At 36.2% G+C, this 17,968-nt stretch overlaps 1 protein-coding gene across 2 annotated transcripts in view; it reads right to left on the bottom strand.

Moving 5' to 3' along the window:
* The window catches only part of PLOD2 (procollagen-lysine,2-oxoglutarate 5-dioxygenase 2), a 102,425-nt gene that overhangs the window by 53,544 nt on the left and 30,913 nt on the right, over positions 1-17,968 (bottom strand). For both annotated transcript variants that reach the window (XM_058730141.1, XM_058730140.1), the window contains exons 2-3: positions 6,853-6,944; positions 2,940-3,076 (exon numbers count right to left, since the gene is read on the bottom strand). In XM_058730141.1, coding sequence (XP_058586124.1) covers positions 2,940-3,076; positions 6,853-6,944 — 229 coding nt within the window. The remainder of the gene's footprint in view (positions 1-2,939; positions 3,077-6,852; positions 6,945-17,968) is intronic.

Here is a 17,968-nt window from a genome sequence, read left to right on the forward strand (position 1 = left end):
AAATTTTGTCTGTTTCGTTCACTGATATATCCCAAACACTAACAGTGCCTGACACACAAGTCTTCCATTTAAAATGTTACTGTTGGGGCGCCTGGGTGGCGCAGTCGGTTAAGCGTCCGACTTCAGCCAGGTCACGATCTCGCGGTCTGTGAGTTCGAGCCCCGCGTCAGGCTCTGGGCTGATGGCTCGGAGCCTGGAGCCTGTTTCTGATTCTGTGTCTCCCTCTCTCTCTGCCCCTCCCCCGTTCATGCTCTGTCTCTCTCTGTCCCAAAAATAAATAAAAAATGTTGAAAAAAAAAAAAAATTAAAAAAAAAAAAAAAAAAATGTTACTGTTGTCGGGGCGGCTGGGTGGCCCAGTCGGTTGAGCGGCCGACTTCGGCTCAGGTCACGATCTCACGGTTTGTGAGTTCGAGCCCGCGTCGGGCTCTGTGCTGACAGCTCGGAGCGTGGAGCCTGTTTCGGATTCTGTGTCTCCCCATCTCTGACCCTCCCCCATTCATATTCTGTCTCTCTCTGTCTCAAAAACAAATAAACATTAAAAAAAAAAAAAAAGAAGTAGAAGTGCGACCAAATTATAAAAAAATAAATAAATAAAAATAAATAAATAAATAAAATGTTACTGTTGTCTTTTTGTCATGCTGGGTCTTAAAATATCATCTAAATAAATAAATGCAACTGCAGGCAGCTTTCAGATATCTCGAAGTATCCCTTTCCTTAAGAAAAACAAACTGGCACCTTGTTAAACCATTTTTTCCCAAGGCTAAGTCCTGGATTGGGGGATGGGGGAGGTGGAGTGGGACAGGAGGGTAAAGGTAGAAGGAAAGAGGTTCTTCCGAAAACACAAAAGGAGGCTTAAGAACCTCAAACCATTACTGGCTCATATGTGGTAACTTTTACAAGGAGAATTTGCCTCGAAATGAAAATCAAAATGTACATGTGGCAAGTTCAAGCTGACCAAATTGGCTGTTTGAAGTCCACCGTATTTTTTTTAGTTTTTTTTTTTTTAATTTTTAAATGTTTATTCATTTTTGAGAGATGGAGAGAGAGCATGAGTGGGGAAGGGGCAGAGAGAGAAAGAGACAGACAGAATCTGAGGCAGGCTCCAGGCTCTGAGCTGTCAGCACAGAGCCCAACGCGGGGCTCAAACTAGCAAACCGAGAGACCAGGACCGGAGCTGAAGTTGGACTCTTAACCGACTGAGCCACCCAGGCGCTCCTCCACCATATTTTTAAACCAAAACATACTCAATATTTAACCTAAACAGTTATTGTGAGCTTTCTACTCTTTTCCAAAGGTAAATATATATATATATATATATATATATATATATATATATATATATTTCATCACATGTTGAGATATATATATATATAAATATATATATATTTCATCACATATATATGTGTACATGTATGTATGTATACATGTATATGTGTACATATACATGTATATATATACATATATACATATGTATGTATGTATGTGTATATATATATATATATAAATAAATATATAAAATAGATTCTGTATAAAAGTTCCCCGTACTCAAGCTGACACCAGCTATCCTACATCTCATGTTGTAAGAAGAGGTTAGCTATAAGCAGAACTTTATTTTTTTTCCTTCAAGATATTAAGGAAATTCTACGGGGCACCTGGGTGGCTCAGTCGGTTAAGCATCTGACTTCGGCTCGGATCATGATCTTGCGGTTCACGAGTTCGAGCCCCACATCTCTGTGCTGATAGCTCAGAGCCTGGAGCCTCCTTTGGATTCTGTGTCTTCCTCTCTCTGCTCCTCCCCCGCTCATACTAGCTCGCTCTCTCTCTCTCTCGCTCTCTCTCTCTCTCTCAGAAATAAAGAAACTTTAAAAAAAAGTTATTGGGGCACCTGGGTGGCTCAGTCGGTTAAGCCTCCGACTTCGGCTCAGGTCATGATCTCACGGTCCGTGAGTTCGAGCCCCGCGTCGGGCTCTGTGCTGACAGCTCAGAGCCTGGAGCCTGTTTCAGATTCTGTGTCTCCCTCTTTCTCTGACCCTCCCCTGTTCATGCTCTCTCTCTGTCTCAAAAATAAATAAATGTTAAAAAATTTTTTTTAAAAATCTATAAAAAAAGTTATTAAGGGAATTCTAAAGAAGCAAATAATGTAGACCTTCTCAAAACTTTTAATGGTTGATGGCAGTGGGACTTTATTATGTCTATTTTCATTTCAAAATTTATGCCTTTCTTACATACATATTTGTATGAAATACATTACTCTTACTTTTATCTGCAATAGTAATGGTTTGGGATTTTCAAATTGAGGAAGAGATACAAATAAGCCTTCCTAAGTTAGAGGAGAAAATGCATGGGGATTTGAAATAAGCAATTAATGACCAAAACATAAAAATAAAAGGTAAAGAAAATGGAAGAAAGAAGGTAGCAAACACTAATGACTCATGACAATTTGACATTATAATAACATGTAGAAAGAAGGTAAAAGAGGACAGTGGGCATTCCGCATCAAGTAGAAGGAAAATAAAACAGTATACAAAAAGATACTCATACACTGAAAACACTTTTCTTCCTTAAAAATAGACTTCATTATTTCTCATTTATAACTTTTCATGATCCGTTTCCTCCTGGTCAACCAGGACCCACTGAGTTATTCTCCTCAACAGAAAACCTCAACATGATCTTTCTTCCATTTCAAGTCAGGATTAAAACACGGATTTCACAAAATGCTAGCTCATGCTGTATTTTCTCATTGTTGCTTATGGTAACTCATTAGATTTGATCCATTACACAACTATGTTAGATGATGGTTTTCTAATTATGAGCAAAATCTACTTTTTAAGTTAATGATTCCTTGTGAATAAAGTAATATATAATCTGCAAATATGAATTTCAACTTTTTAATAATAATTTAATGTAGACTTAAAAATTCATAAGTTATTTCTCTTACCATTCAGTAAACAAAACAACCAAATCCTCTTGATTAGCATAATGTTCCATGACTTCTTTCATTAATCTCACTTTTTGGCCCCCTCCAATACTATTAATTCCAGCACCACCTCTCCACTCTTCTCCTTGACCAAGGACCTATAAATGAAATCAACATTTTGTCACTGAGCAAAACTCAAGTTATAGCAGTATCACAGAAGTCATCAGCAACTTGTACAATATTACACAGTATCCACTCTTCAAACATTTCACTAAATCACTAAATCATGATGCTACAGAGAAAAAAACACTTGATGCCTAGTTCAGGTCTTGATTCTTCAATGTTATCCATCCCATAAAATGTCATTCCTGATTTTACCATTTCAAAAGTAGAATCTAATCCAAGGAGGTCAAGGGGGTAAGGAGCACAGAAAATATTTCTCATATCCTATTTCTACTTGTTCAGACTAAAGTGAACAAGAAAATACAGAAACTTCCCATAATGCTTTTCAATCTGACAGGAAATCTGTACGATGAACACCAAAGCCAAGTCCAGAAGGGTTTTGGACAGGACTCTTAAGTGATTTACCTACTGAAGCAAATCAGCTGTTCAAGGAAACACAGAGGGCATCAGGTCAGATGTCACCTTCTTTACTTTATAAAGTTCAAATTTGCATTGCCCTCAAAAACTTAATAACAATTCATTAATGCAAGGAATTGCCTAAGCACAATTAACCAGAGCTAAACTTGTAGCTGTTCTCCTCACCGTCTGCCTCAGCCTCAGCAGCTGTCTCCCATATTGGAAGTACACGGAACCACACCTGGCTGTGAGGGAGCAGCAAGTATAGGTTCCCCTCCGCCACACACACACCCTGAATTTAATTCCATCACAAATTCTGATGTTCCCAAGATAATGATCTTACTAGGAGATTTGTGAAATTAAGGGAGAATGAAATTAAACACAAGAGAAAGGGTAAAATAAATTTAGAGAAAAATTTTTTATATCTAAGATAGGTAATAGACAAAATGGACTTTATTTCTTAATTTATTTATGTACTATTTTATTTATTTTCCCCATGATAAGGGTACACTTTAATCTCTATCCCCTATTTCCCCCACCCCTCACTCACCTCCCCTCTGGTAACCATCAGTTTGTTCTCTATACTTAAGAGTCTATTTCTTGGTTTGTCTTTCTCTCATTTTTATTTTTCCTTTGTTTATTTGTTTTGTTTTTTAAATTCTACATACGAGTGAGATCATATGGTATTTGTCTTTCTCTAACTTATTCCTCTTAGCATTATATTCTCTAGCTCTATGTTGCTGCAAATGGCAAGATTTAATTCTTTTTTATGGATGAATAATATTCCATTATATATAATTACCACACCTTCTTTATCCATTTATCTATCAATGGATACTGGGCTGTTTCCACAGTTTGGCTACTGTAAATAATGCTTCTATAAACACAGAAGTACATGTATCTCTTTGAATTAGTGTTTTTGTATTTGGGGGGGTAAGCGCCCAGTAGTAGTATTTACTGGGTCGTAAGGTAGTTCTATTTTTAATTTTTTGAGGAAACTTCACAGCGTTTCTCACAGTGGCTATACCAGTTTGCATTCCAAGTTTACATTACAGTTTACCATGCAAGAGGATTCCTTTTTCTCCACATCATCCCCAACACTTAATGTTTTTGATTTTAGCCATTCTGACAGGTGTGAGGTGGTATTTCATTGTGGTTTTGAGCTGCGTTTCTTTGATGATTAGTGATGCTGAACATCTTTTCATATGTCTGTTGGTCATCGGTATGTCTCATTTGGAGAAATGTCTGTTCGTGACTTCTGCCAATTTTTTGATTGCATTATTTGTTTTTTGGCTGTTGAGTTGTATCAGTTCTTTATATATTTGAGACACTAACCCTTTATCAGATATATCATTTGCAAATATATTCTCCCGTTCAGTAGGCTGCCTTTTAGTTTTGTTGCTTGTTAGAAAATAAACATTAGCTCCAACTTTGCTAAACAATGAACCAAATATAAACTCTGCTGGCAAAGTCCATAGGGCTCCCAGCCTCAGATTTCTAGTTATCACGTCATTACTGTACTCACTACTCTACTGCAGGTTGGGGACAAGTGCTAACAAGAAAACTCAAAACTGACATGTATCTGGATTCATACTGGGGCTAGTCTAGGAGAATTATTGGTCTGGTAGAACTATTAGCTTTTACCCTAAAAACTGGCCTCCTATGGCCCATGATTTGCTACACTTCCATTCCAAAACCCTCTGGGCTTCTCCAATACTGCACTAATACCAGGCCCAGCCATATCCAAGAGCCTACTCTGTGCAGTGCACTATGCTAAGCTCTATTTTCTATTTTCTTTCCACTCTATCAGTATGTCAAACTTCAGTGTGCATCAGAATCATGTAGAGGGCCTGTTAAAACACAGACTGCAGAGTTTGTGATTCAGTAGATCTGAAGTCGGGCCTGAGCATCTCCTTTCTAACAATTTCCCAGATGATGCTGATGTTGGTAGTCTGGGGTCCACGCTTTGAGAACTACTGCGTTTCATAACGGGAAAACAGCAAGAATCACTCAAATGGGCTGAGGTCCAAGATTTAACATTTCATAGCCATATACCCTGGGGCAAGTTTTCCTCACCCATAAACCAAGTAATATCTAACATACATGGTTTCAACAGCATACCACATATAAAGTTCCAAACAGTGCCTCACACATAAGGAACATCCCACACCCTCCCCAGTATGAACTCTAATGATCCCTCCTCATTGTATTTCAGTATTATTCGGCATAATTTTACCCTGATTTCTCTGTTACTTCCATAATGCCTCCCATCAGTAAATACTACTATATTTCTCCTCTATCCTAACAGACATCTAACAGACTTCTCATTTATCCTGTAATAAATATCTGGTTGTTAACACTAGATCTCTTTTCCAGCAGAGTTTAGCCTCTTTACTAGCTGTTTTATATTATCATCCGTACCTAGTCTCCTAGGGGTTATATAAGTGAATACTACCTTCCTTCTACATTACATACTAGAATAGCTCAATTTTCCCTAGGCGAAACAATCTTTCCTTCGTCTTTTTTGTTAAAGTTGTTTTTTGTTTCTTTGGTTGGCTTTTTGTTTCTTTGTGTGTGTTTTGCTTTTTAGTTTTTGGTTTTTTGTAAATGTCTTCAGTTTGTTGGTTGGTTTGTTTTCCTACCTGGGATACCTCCCCATCCGCCTCTTATTTGTGGAAAAGACCTGGCTGACAGATCCTCATTTCTATAAAAAAATAAATAAGTAAATAAAAAAGGCAGGCCTTTCACAGCTCAGTTTACTAGTTCTACTAAATTCCCCAGGTTTCCTCTGATCATTTATCAATGAGATATTCCCCTGGAGATCAGTCTTCTAAAAAAACCTTTTATACTTTTAATGTTCTCAAATTCCTCTAAAACAAACAACAAGAAAAGCAACTCTCAATAATGAAACAGAAAAGGTATCCCCTTCACAGCCATGTTTCCCCTTCTCTGTAAACAAAGAAACATACTATGATAGACATACCCATTATAGAAAAAAAATTCTTCTTAGTAATGAAAAAAACTACTGTCAAATCTGCTATGCTGTGCTTGTACATGGCCCCTCAAAAGAAACATAAATATATATAAACATATTTTTCTGTTGTTTCATAGAACATGTTTATATAAAGCATTAGCAAATATGAAGAAATCATTGTCTAAGTGGCAGAGTATTAATAAGGCCAAAATGTATCCTTAAAACAATCAATTATATACACAAACTCAGTAATTATGTAACCAAATTTCAACTTCCTTGTGTAGACTGCAGATTGTGGCAGTAGGATCGTTGGTATTTTTATGAAAGATGTACTTTAGTCACATATTCTAACATGTCTGCGAATTAAAAGATATACTGTACCTTCACAGTATAATTGAAGTATTTGGCTGACTGCATAAATCGATGGAATCCATCACTTTCTTTTGTTGCTACAGTTATGACTAATAATTTATCTGTAAAGACAGAAGGGATTAACGTAAGATGGTTTTGCAAGAGGTTAAATGCTCCCACTTTACAACCCACTACAGTGATTAGAGTCATTAAACCTACCCGCCTACCTCCTATTCATTTTCATAATGAAAAGTCTTAGTAGCCACAACAACATATACATCGTCTTCACTGCTTTGTTGTTTATTTAGCAAATAAAGGAACCAAAATCAGGGCTGCCCTAGTAAATACACAGCTTTTAGTCACCATTCTATAATGGACAATTATTTTCAGTCCAACATAAAACCATTTGTCAGTAGGAGGAGGCAGACTTAAGCAATCATTCAAAACATCCATAAAAGCTATTAAGGAGAATGCTTATCAGAAAAAGGCATGCAGAAAAATGTATAAAAGAACAAAGTATATTAGCAAATATCAAAAGTGCTGGGACATTTCTTTTAACCTGAGGACACAGGAGGACTCACGGACTAAAAAAGCAAAAGTCAACATCTTTATAACATTCAATGCATTGAGCTGTACCGTTTGTCACCTGCATGTTGTTACCAATAACACAAAACTCACAAGGTATTAAATGTCTGCTAGGCAATAGACAATTATTGGAAATAGCACTAATGCATTACAGAATTCAATTAGAAATAATTTCATATAAATCAAAGTAATTTTGCATCAAATTTTAAAAATAATTAAAATAATAAAATATACATAGGTGCAATACACATGAAGAAATAATAAATTCAAACATTCACTAGTCAACTAAAGAAAGGAAAACGTTTCCATAAAGATAAATATCAACGTCCTTAGATTTTTTTCTGGAAAAAGGTATTTCTCACATAATTTTCACCACTATAAGAAATAAATATTCAAGGAAAAATAAGTTATTTTCATAAAGTTGACGGCAGCAAGTAAATATTTTTTAAGAACACTTTTGTAATTATTTTTTTTTAAGGACCAAGTTGTCTTTTTTTTTTGTTTTTTTTAGAGAGAGTCTGCGCACGCAAGTGCACACACACACAAACACACACACTTGCACGCACACGAGCAGGCGAGGAGCACAGAGAGAGGAGGATGGAGAATCTGAAGTGGGCTCCATGCTAACAGCAGTGAGCCTGATGTAGAGTTCGAACTCACAAGCCATGAAATCATGACCTGAGCCGAATCAAGAGACAGACACCTAACCGACTGAACCATCTGGGTACCCAATTAACTGCTATTTTTTAAGAAACAAAATTTATACCCAATTAGCTGTTATTTTTTAAGAAACAAAATTTAATTTGTAAAGTTTCAAGCAGGGCTTAACTGATTAAGAAAATATGACATGTTACCACCATTCACAATAAATTTTAAAATGGAGACTACCAGATTTTATAAGAGTAAAAGAGCATACTTTAAAGTCTCTTTTCTCTGTAATAAAATTACTGTATTTAAAGATACCTTTCTTATCTTAACCTTCTATACATAGGTCATAAGAATTATCTACGAGTTTACATTTTGGTTAGATGGATTTTTACGCTTACCATTTTCAGTATAAAATTAGCAGCAAGGATTTCATCATCCTTAATAGGAAAAGTAATGTTGGCCAGACCACTGAGTAGACAGAATCGTTACACTAATCCAATGACTCAGAAGGCAAAGTTAAAAATGGGTAGTCTATGTCTGGCAATCTTATGCCAAATAAGGACTCCTATTGTTTCATTATTGTTGCTAATTACAAAAAAAACAAATAGTGAATTAGTAACTTTGTTTTAAAAAAATGTATGATTCATAGCATTACATATAAATTTCTGTTTCCTTTTATCTGCTATTCAGTATCATTACTGTGATAAGAAACAAGTCTTATTTATAATAAATATACAATAAATATATTAGTATATTTATTATATATTAATATATTAATATATAATTTTATATTATAAAATATAGTATATAATAAATATAATAAATATTAATATTGTAAATATACTCTATAATATTATAGTAATATAGTATATAAAATATAATATATAATAAATATATTTATTATAAATAAGATTTCTTATCAGTTCAAAAGTCTAACTGCTTCACCATTTATGAAATTTTCTTGTCAAAAACTTTAACCTAAATTTGATATATACTTAGATTTCACAATTAACCTATAGAATCAGTGACAAAAGGGAAAAAAAATGGAAGGGAAACAGATACAGTATATTAACAGAATTAAGAGACAATTCAACCACATGTAAACCATGAACTTTATTTGGGTCCTGATTTAAAAAACTAACTGCAGAAAAGTATTTCTGAGAAAATTAGGAAAATCTTAACATGAATTGGATATTTGTTGACATTAGAAATTAGTTAATTTTTTATCATGTTAATGGCATTGACTTTTTTAGAGTCCTTATAATTTAGAGACACATACTTAAGTATTTACCCAATGAAATAATATACAGTATTTACAATTTGTTTTAAAATTATCTGAGGTTGATGGGAGGCAATGGAGGAGGAGGATAAAGATTAAACAAGACTGGCCATATGTAATGACTATTAAAAATGGATTCTTTTTGTGTATGTTTGGAAACTCCTACAATTAAAAGAGAGTTCAACTTCATCTACAATCCCTCATTTCCCAATCAAAAAAATTATAGAAAAATATGCAATAGAAAACTTTTAACGGTCTAAATCATCTAAGTAAGAGGAAGGATGAAATAGCAGAAATTCTAACCAAACCATATTGTAATTTAAGCAACTATCATGAGTACATCACTCAATCCACCCACCACAACCAAAACGATAATATGAGATGATTGAGCAAGGAAATGAGCTTGAATAAAAGGTATCCATCAACAATTACCAAAATCAATCTACAATGGTGTCAAAGAAAAGGCAAATGGAACCTCAACTGTGACCAAATGGAACCTCTGTTGCCACTGTCTGATCCTATTACAAAATAGATTAATACAGTTTGCATGGGCAAGAAACATGTAACACACCTATAGAGTGTGGTAGATTAGAACAACCATTTATCAGTGAAAATCACATCATGGCAAAAAACAAAAACTTCTGTCCTCATCTCTATAATCCCCCAAATGCCTATCATTATAGTAAGATTTAATAAATACTGAAGTGTTTAAATATATAGCACTCTATAAAAATTCAGGTGAATATCAGAAATTCTCCAAAAATCAAGTTGTCAATTCATTTAAAAATGCCAAAATATGCTATATTCTCTCTTATTAATACACTTCTGGGGGCTGTGGGAATGCACTGTTAAAGAGCCATCTTTTGGGGCACCTGGGTGGCTCAGTCGGTTGAGCGTCCAACTTCGGCTCAGGTCATGATCTCATGGTTCATGAGTTCGAGCCCTGTGTCGGGCTCTGTGCTGACAGCTCAGAGCCTGGAGCCTGCTTCAGATTCTGTGCCTCCCTGTCTCTCTGCCCCAACCCACTCACATTCTGTCTCTTTCTCTCTCAAAAATAAATAAACATTAAAAAAAAGTTTTTAAAAATAAGAGCTATCTTTTTTCTCCAAATAGTTATTTATAAAGAGCAGAATATATCAATATTTAGTGCAATTTTTGTTTTCAAAGACAAAGCATGAGTTTAAAATAGAAAGTGTTTTGTTAATATATCCTGTTTCCAAATTCTAAAGCAGCACATAAAATTCATCCGAAATTCATTATCTTAATGACAGACATCACATTAAGTAACTCAGCACCAGCCCAGCTGCTTTTGATCCCAATACTGAAGGATAACTCTCCTATCTTTCCAAGAAACTACACAGTCATACCAGTCCTTAATTTTAAATTGGAAAATATCAAGAAAAATAATTCTACAACAGGACCTATGAGTATACTGTTTTCACTCTGCAACTAACTCATTTTATGACCAGATATGTCCTTCGTCTATAAAGATCAGTGACTCTCACTGATCTACTGAAGGAAGGTATCTTCTTAGTAATGGTTAGCATAGTGCAGGGGCCAGCAAACTTTTTCACTGTAAAAGGCCAAATTGTAAATATTTTAGGCTTTGTGGACCACATATAATCTCTGTCATGATTTTTTCTTTTTTTAAAATACTTTTTAAATGTTATATTTATATATAAATATACATATATATAACACATATAACATACATATATGTATGTATTTGTTTTCTGGCTGTCTTTACAAAAACAATGGGCCAAATTTGGCCTAAGAGTCATAGTTTGCCACCGCAGTTGGCCATATGAATCTGAAGACAAATACCTGGGTTCAAATCCCAACTCTACCATTTATTTGTTAGAAGTTGGCCACCTATGTGTGTCTCATCTGTATCTCATCTATAATATGTGTGTAAGAATAGCTCCTGCCTGACAGGTTTGCTGTGATAATTAAATTAGTTAACATATGCAAACTGGCTGACACACTGTAAGGTCTACATATATCTACATATATAGTATCTTCTTATTCCTACTCAATAGATGCATAGATAAGGTGGGCTATATTAGTGAAATCTCAGCAGATTATAACTCCATCTCTTTCTCTACTAGAGTTATACACTCACGAATCTGGTATCTCTTCCAACTCTAGATTTTATGATGCTAGTAATGACTGAAGCACACATACCCAACCTATATAAAAACAGTCTGCTTAGAAGTATTCATTCAAATATTTTAACAAGAAAATGCAGATATGCCCTCTCAAATGTTCACATGTCTCTCCATCTCCAACCAAGCTATAATACTAACTCAAATTATGGTCATCACTAGCCCAGGCTTCTACAATAGCCTCCTAAACCCACTTAACCCACTCTAGTCATATCTCTACAAAGCAGCCAGAGTGATCTTTTCAAAACACCTAGATATCCAATCATGTCATTCCACTGCTAAACACCCTTAAGTGGCTTTCCATTGCTCTTAGGATGGTGGCCAAGCTCTATCACTTCAATGTAGTCCTTGACTGTGGCCCTCTCCAATATCATTCATTACCTCTCTCTCCTTTGTTCTCTCTGCTCCAACTGCTCCAACTCTCTGCTCCAGGACTTTTTTTGATTCTCCAACAATGCTCGCTCCTTCTCACCCAAAGAGAAGAGCGTACGCTACATCATTATCTAATTCCCCTCTTGACCTCTTGATGGAGTCACTGCCTATTGAAATCTGAGGTTCTTACACATAGGCTATTTCCTTAGGGAGACCATCCCTGACCACGGCACTGTCTACCTCTCTTTCAGAGAACTTAGCACAAATTGTACATTAACACTCATGATTATTATTTGAGATTAAAGTCTTTCCCCCGCGTTTGACTCTAAATGTCTAACAAGATGTCTTTTTCTGAACACTACACTCCAGGGTCTATTAGTGTTCAGCACCTAGTAGGTTCTTAATACACATTCGTTGGATGAATAGATTCAGGGATAAGTAATACTACGCTTCATGTAGATGTGTGTATAAAGCAATCTGTTTTCAACAAAATCCCTAGATTGTTAGCTCTATTATCTCCAATTCAAAAGTAAAGAAAGTTGTAAGTAAGTTAAACAATTTGGGGTGCCTGGGTGGCTCAGTCGGTTAAGCATCTGACTTTGGTTCAGGCCGTGATCACACGGTTCGTTGAGTTCAAGCCCTGTATCAGGCTCTGTGCTGCCAGCACAGAGCCTGCTTGGGATCCTCTGTTCCCCCTCTCTCTCTGCCCCTCCCCAACTTGCTTGCTCTCTCTCTCTCACTCTCAAAAATAAATAAACTTTAACAAATAAATAAAGTTAAACAACTTCAGTGAAGTCACTCAACAAGTTACTAGTAAAGCCAGGAGAACTTTCGCTATTCCTCAAAGTCCATTTCTTTCCAACGTTTCATGTGGACTTACTTGCTAGAGAGAAGTCAAGAGGCTAGAAGCAAACTTTGAGTTTTATTACATGTGTAGAAACAAGATAACTTGGCAAGCCTGAAACTTCTATCCTTAGACCTGCTTGCAGGTTGGTCCTTGGCTGCCATCTGGAAAACTGAATTTGGGGAAGTTCCTACCATTCCCAGTAAGAATGGTTCACTGTGCCTAAATTGCACTAACAATGTACTTATGCTGAACACCTGCTTTCTTTCTAGAAGTTTGGAATTTTGATACAGCACTTGCCTGTATGAACAGTCTCCATTAAAAACCTTGGGCAGTGAGTCCCTAATGAGCTTTCTTAATAAATAACATTTCAATGTGTTGTCACAGCTAGTCGCTGCGGGAATTAAGCAAATTTTGTGTGACTCCACTGGGAAAGGACTGTTGGAAGCTGTATCTGGTTTTCCTGGATTGACCCATGTGCCTTTTTCCTCTGCTGATTTTGCTTAATATTCTTTTACTGTAATAAATCACAGCCATGAGTTTGACTTATATTCTGAATTCTAGGAGTCCTCCTAATGAATGGTTGATTCTGGGGACAGATGGCCTTGAGGATGCCAGACCCAATATGCTTCTAGCTATAGGCAACAACTCTTCATCTGAAAAAGATATTATGAGCCTAATTGGTTATGTATCTGATAAAGGGATAGATATTAGATTCAGGCTTCAGAGGCCAGGCTAGAGAGATATAGAAAAGACTCCAAACACACTCCAGAGAAGTATTTGGTACATAAAGCAATCACAGTATGCTCCTGCACCGACAGTTATTTTATTGTACTGTAAATTGTGATCTCATGAACAAGCTAGCAAAGTCCAATTCCTTTACAGAGGAGGGAACCAAGACCTCAAGAAAAAACAAGGCTTGCCCAGGGTCCTGCAGTTCAGCTAGGTGGTAACCAATCTAGGACTGGAACTCAAGATTCCCAATTACTAAAAACATGGTTTTCCTAGGTCTTATTGAACAATCTTGTTGCTTTCTTAAGTACAGGGTCACCCAAACACTATGACAATTAAACGAAAGCCAAGGTATGTAGGTAGCAAGGAAACGAATTTTATTTTGTGGAACTGTTGAAAAAAAATAAAACAAAACGAAGATTCTTCAAGAACAATTAATGCCAAAATTTCAACAAAGAAAAAAACTAAATAAATAGGATGTGTCAAAGAGACATCAAAGGATTCCATTGGGTTTTCATAGGAAATGGAGGAGAAATGAGAATACTAAAAAAAAAAAAAAAAAAAAAAAGAAAAGAAAAGAAAAAACAAACAAACAAAAACCTCCAACCACTAATGCTGCATAGGGAACAGCTTTACACATCAGCTGAGCTGATGAATGCCTGAGCTTCCACAGACCACTCTGGACCATGCACAGCTATACAGAAAATCAGGACATACGCCATGAGGTACTGGGAGAAAGGGTAGCATGTAGGGTGACCAACCACTCCAGTCTGCCCAGGACTAAGGTGGTTCCCAGAACACAGGGATTTCAGTTGTAAAACCTGGAAAGTCCTGAGCCAACCAGGACAATGTGGTCACCCTAACAGTATGTGCAGTGGGATTAGAGAAGGTGAATATTGCCAGTTATGTATAAAAAGACGAGATGGCACAAGGAGTCAAACAGTAGGAAGGCAGTAAGTTAAGGATAAACTCTTCTAGAACCAGAAGGTCAATCAACACAAGACATCAAGTGAAGCAGGACCATATTAAGACCTCCAGAGGCCTCAGGCACCTAAAAGGACAAGCCACTGTCCTCAGTGAAGCCCACGCACAGAAAATTACGAGATGTTTGGCATGGTACATTGAGGAAAATTTTGACAAACATGGAGTTTGACCAGCATAGTTAGAGGTCTGGCAATTATTTCATACTTGAATAGTTGAGGGATTGAGAATTTTTCTAGCTGAAAAAAAGATTCAACACCTCCGTTATCTTATCACATTTGAGGAGAAAAAAAAAAGATTTCTTGTATCTTAAAGAAGATAACTGGATGGGGAAGAATTAATGGAGAGAAGGCAGATTTTATATCAATATTGTTTTAGCCCATTCAGGCTGCTATAACAAAATACGATGGACCCGGTATCCTATAAACAACAGAAATTTATTTCTCACAGTTCTGGAGGCTAAAATCCAAGATTACCCCACGAGCATGGCCATACTGTGGTGAGGGCTCTCCTCTTGGATCACAGCCAGCACCTTCTCCTGTGTCCTGTCTTGGTGAAAGGAGCGGGGGTCTTTTTGGAGCCTCTCTTATTAGAGCATTAACCATATTCATGAGGTCTCTACCCTCGTGACTTAACCACCTCCTAAAGGCCCCACCTTCTAATACCATCACCTTTGGGAGCTAAGTCTTCCACATATGCATATGGGGGAGGGAATGCGACACAAACATTCAGACCATAGCAAATATGAAGTATGATTAAGAGCATCCAGAATGAATGGACTGTCCTGGAAAAGCAGTGTTTTCTATCTTTACAAACATTAATACAAGGAGTGTAAGTCCACTTGGCAGGATTTAGACTCGGAGGACACACCTGATCCATTTGAAATATGATATTTACACCTTGGATATAATTTTAATGTCAAAGGGAAAAGGTACTGCCCCCTTCACAGACAGAACAGATTTTAATCTGTAGAATCCCAAGGGTTCAAAGGTTACAGCAACCTCCAAAATAGAAAGATGTACCAATAATTAAAACCTCCTTTGAGTAGGATGGGATAACCCATCTGCTAGCCAAATGCTTTAACAGAGACTATAAATTGCCTGCCAGAAATCTGGTCCCAAGGTTATGCAGTTTGTTCAAACAAATTTGATTTATTGCTGTTTATTCCATATCTTACATAGGCACTAAAAATATTTCCAGACTTATAAGCAAAGAAATCAATAGTAAAGTTAACAACCAGTACAAAACAGCAGAGGCTGAGAGGATATATTTCTGCTAATTCACCTACAAATGAAAAGAAGAGGTACCCTAGGGCAGAGACCAACTTGAGATGGACTTGCAGCTAAGCAAGCCCTATGCTAAGAGAAAGTTGTAAGGAGGAAGTGCCTGAATCAAAATATCTTTTCTCCTCCAAAATGGAAAAAGAATCTTGCTGAAGTCTGCCTAACCTAAAGGAATAAAAATAACTGGCACGCAAAATTAAAAGCAAGCCTGATAAAGTGTGGAGTGCCTGAAATGGAAAGTCTTAACTTTATTCATCATCTTCAAGTATAAACATTTGCTTCTTCTACTCTACACTGCCATGAACACATTATAAATACATTCTTTAAAAGAGGGTATTTTCCATCGTATCCATCTTGCACAAAATGAGTACAATTAATCCGAGCAGCAGCCCATTCTCACACTGTCTGGAAAGTTTTACAGCATGTATTATTCCTCCCCCAACAACACACTACTTCTCCACATCGTTCAACAAATTGAACTTGCCATGTAAGAGGTTACTAAAAAGTTGAATCAGTATATTTAGACCTTGGGGAACATAAAATTAAGTGTAGATGAATTGATTTCTACAACTATGGATATTTTCTTCTATGGAAGAAGACTCAAAAAAAAAAGAGCCTCATTGTTTAATTTGTGTTGTAAACTGTCATAAACTTTCATCTTTACATAAGAGAAATGTCCTATTTTTTGGAAACCATGTCCGAGAAAACATAAAAAACATTCTAGCATTCACTGCGCCAAGTTAGAGTTTTAAAACATATACACGTGACTGATTTTTCCCTCCCCAGCCACTCAAATTAGTAATTTAATTTTTTGGACTAGGTGATAAAATAGGAAGTGATATGCCTTCCCAGACCTTTCTCCCAGACCTCTACGTAACTTTCCCTCAGGAGATATCAATAATGTTGTTCTTATGGATGCTTCAAAAGATGTCAATGTAAGGGTGCCTGGGTGGCTCAGTCAGTAGGGCGTCCAACTTCGGCTCAGGTCATGATCTCACAGTTCATGAGTTCGAGCCCTGCATCAGGCTCTGTACTGACAGCTCAGAGCCTGGAGCCTGCCTCAGATTCTGTGTCTCCCTCTCTCTCTGCCCCTCCCCTGCTCAATCTCTCTCAAAAAATGAATAAACATTAAATTTTTTTTTTAAATGTCAATGTATATGTTAGCAAATACTTTATATTCTACACTTTAATTTTGCATAGTTTAAATTTTTTATTATTCAATTTATTTAAATTTTTTTTTTTAAAGCAAAGAAAACTTCACCTATTTCTCCTACTCCTCCATCTCTGACCTCTGGCAACCACCAATTTGTCTACATCTATGAGTTTGGTTTATATATATTTAGTATGTTGCCTTTTCATTTTGTTGGTAGTTTCCTTTGCTATAAAGAAGCTTTTAAATTTGATGTAGTAAAACATGTTGTTTTTGATGCTTTTCTTTTTGCTTTTGTTTATTTTATTTTTGCTTTTGATGCTTTTACTTTTGGTGTCAGATTCAAAAAATAATTGCCAAGAACTATGTCAGGAGCTTACCACCTATGTTTTCCTCTAGGAGTTCTATAGTTCAAGCCTTACTTTCAAGACTTTAATCCATTTTGAGTCAACTCTGGTAACCCATGGTATAAGATGGTGGTCCAGTTTCGTTCTTTTGCATGTGGATGTCCAGTTTTCCCACAACAATTGATGGAAGAGACTGTCCCTTCCTCACTGTATATTCTCGGCTCCTTTATGATAAATTAATTGACCATAGGTATACAGGTTTATTTCTGGGGTCTCTATTCTGTTCCACTGATCTATGCATCTGTGTTTATGCCAAGATCATACTATTTTAATTACTACAGCTTTATAATATAATTTGAAATTATGGAACATGATACCTCCAGCCTTCTCCTATCTCAAGTTTGCTTTGGCTATTCAGGGTCTTTTATGGTTCCATACAAATTCTAGGATTGTTTGCTCTATTTCTGTGAAAAATGCCACTGGAATTTTGATAGGATTGCACTGAATTTGTAGATTGCTTTGGGTAGTATGAACATTTTAACAATATTAATTCTTCCAATGCATGAGCACAGAATATCTTTCCATTTATCTGTGTCTTCTTTAATCTTCATTACATGTCTTACAGTTTTCAATATACAGATCTTTTACTCCCTTAATTAAATTTATTCCTAGGTATTTTATTATCTTTGATGCAACTGTAAATGGGATTGCTTTCTTAATTTCTCTTTCTCATAGTTCACTAGTATATAGAAACACAATA

This window comes from Neofelis nebulosa, chromosome 5, assembly GCF_028018385.1.
Source record: "Neofelis nebulosa isolate mNeoNeb1 chromosome 5, mNeoNeb1.pri, whole genome shotgun sequence".
Classification (NCBI taxonomy): Eukaryota; Metazoa; Chordata; class Mammalia; order Carnivora; family Felidae; genus Neofelis; species Neofelis nebulosa.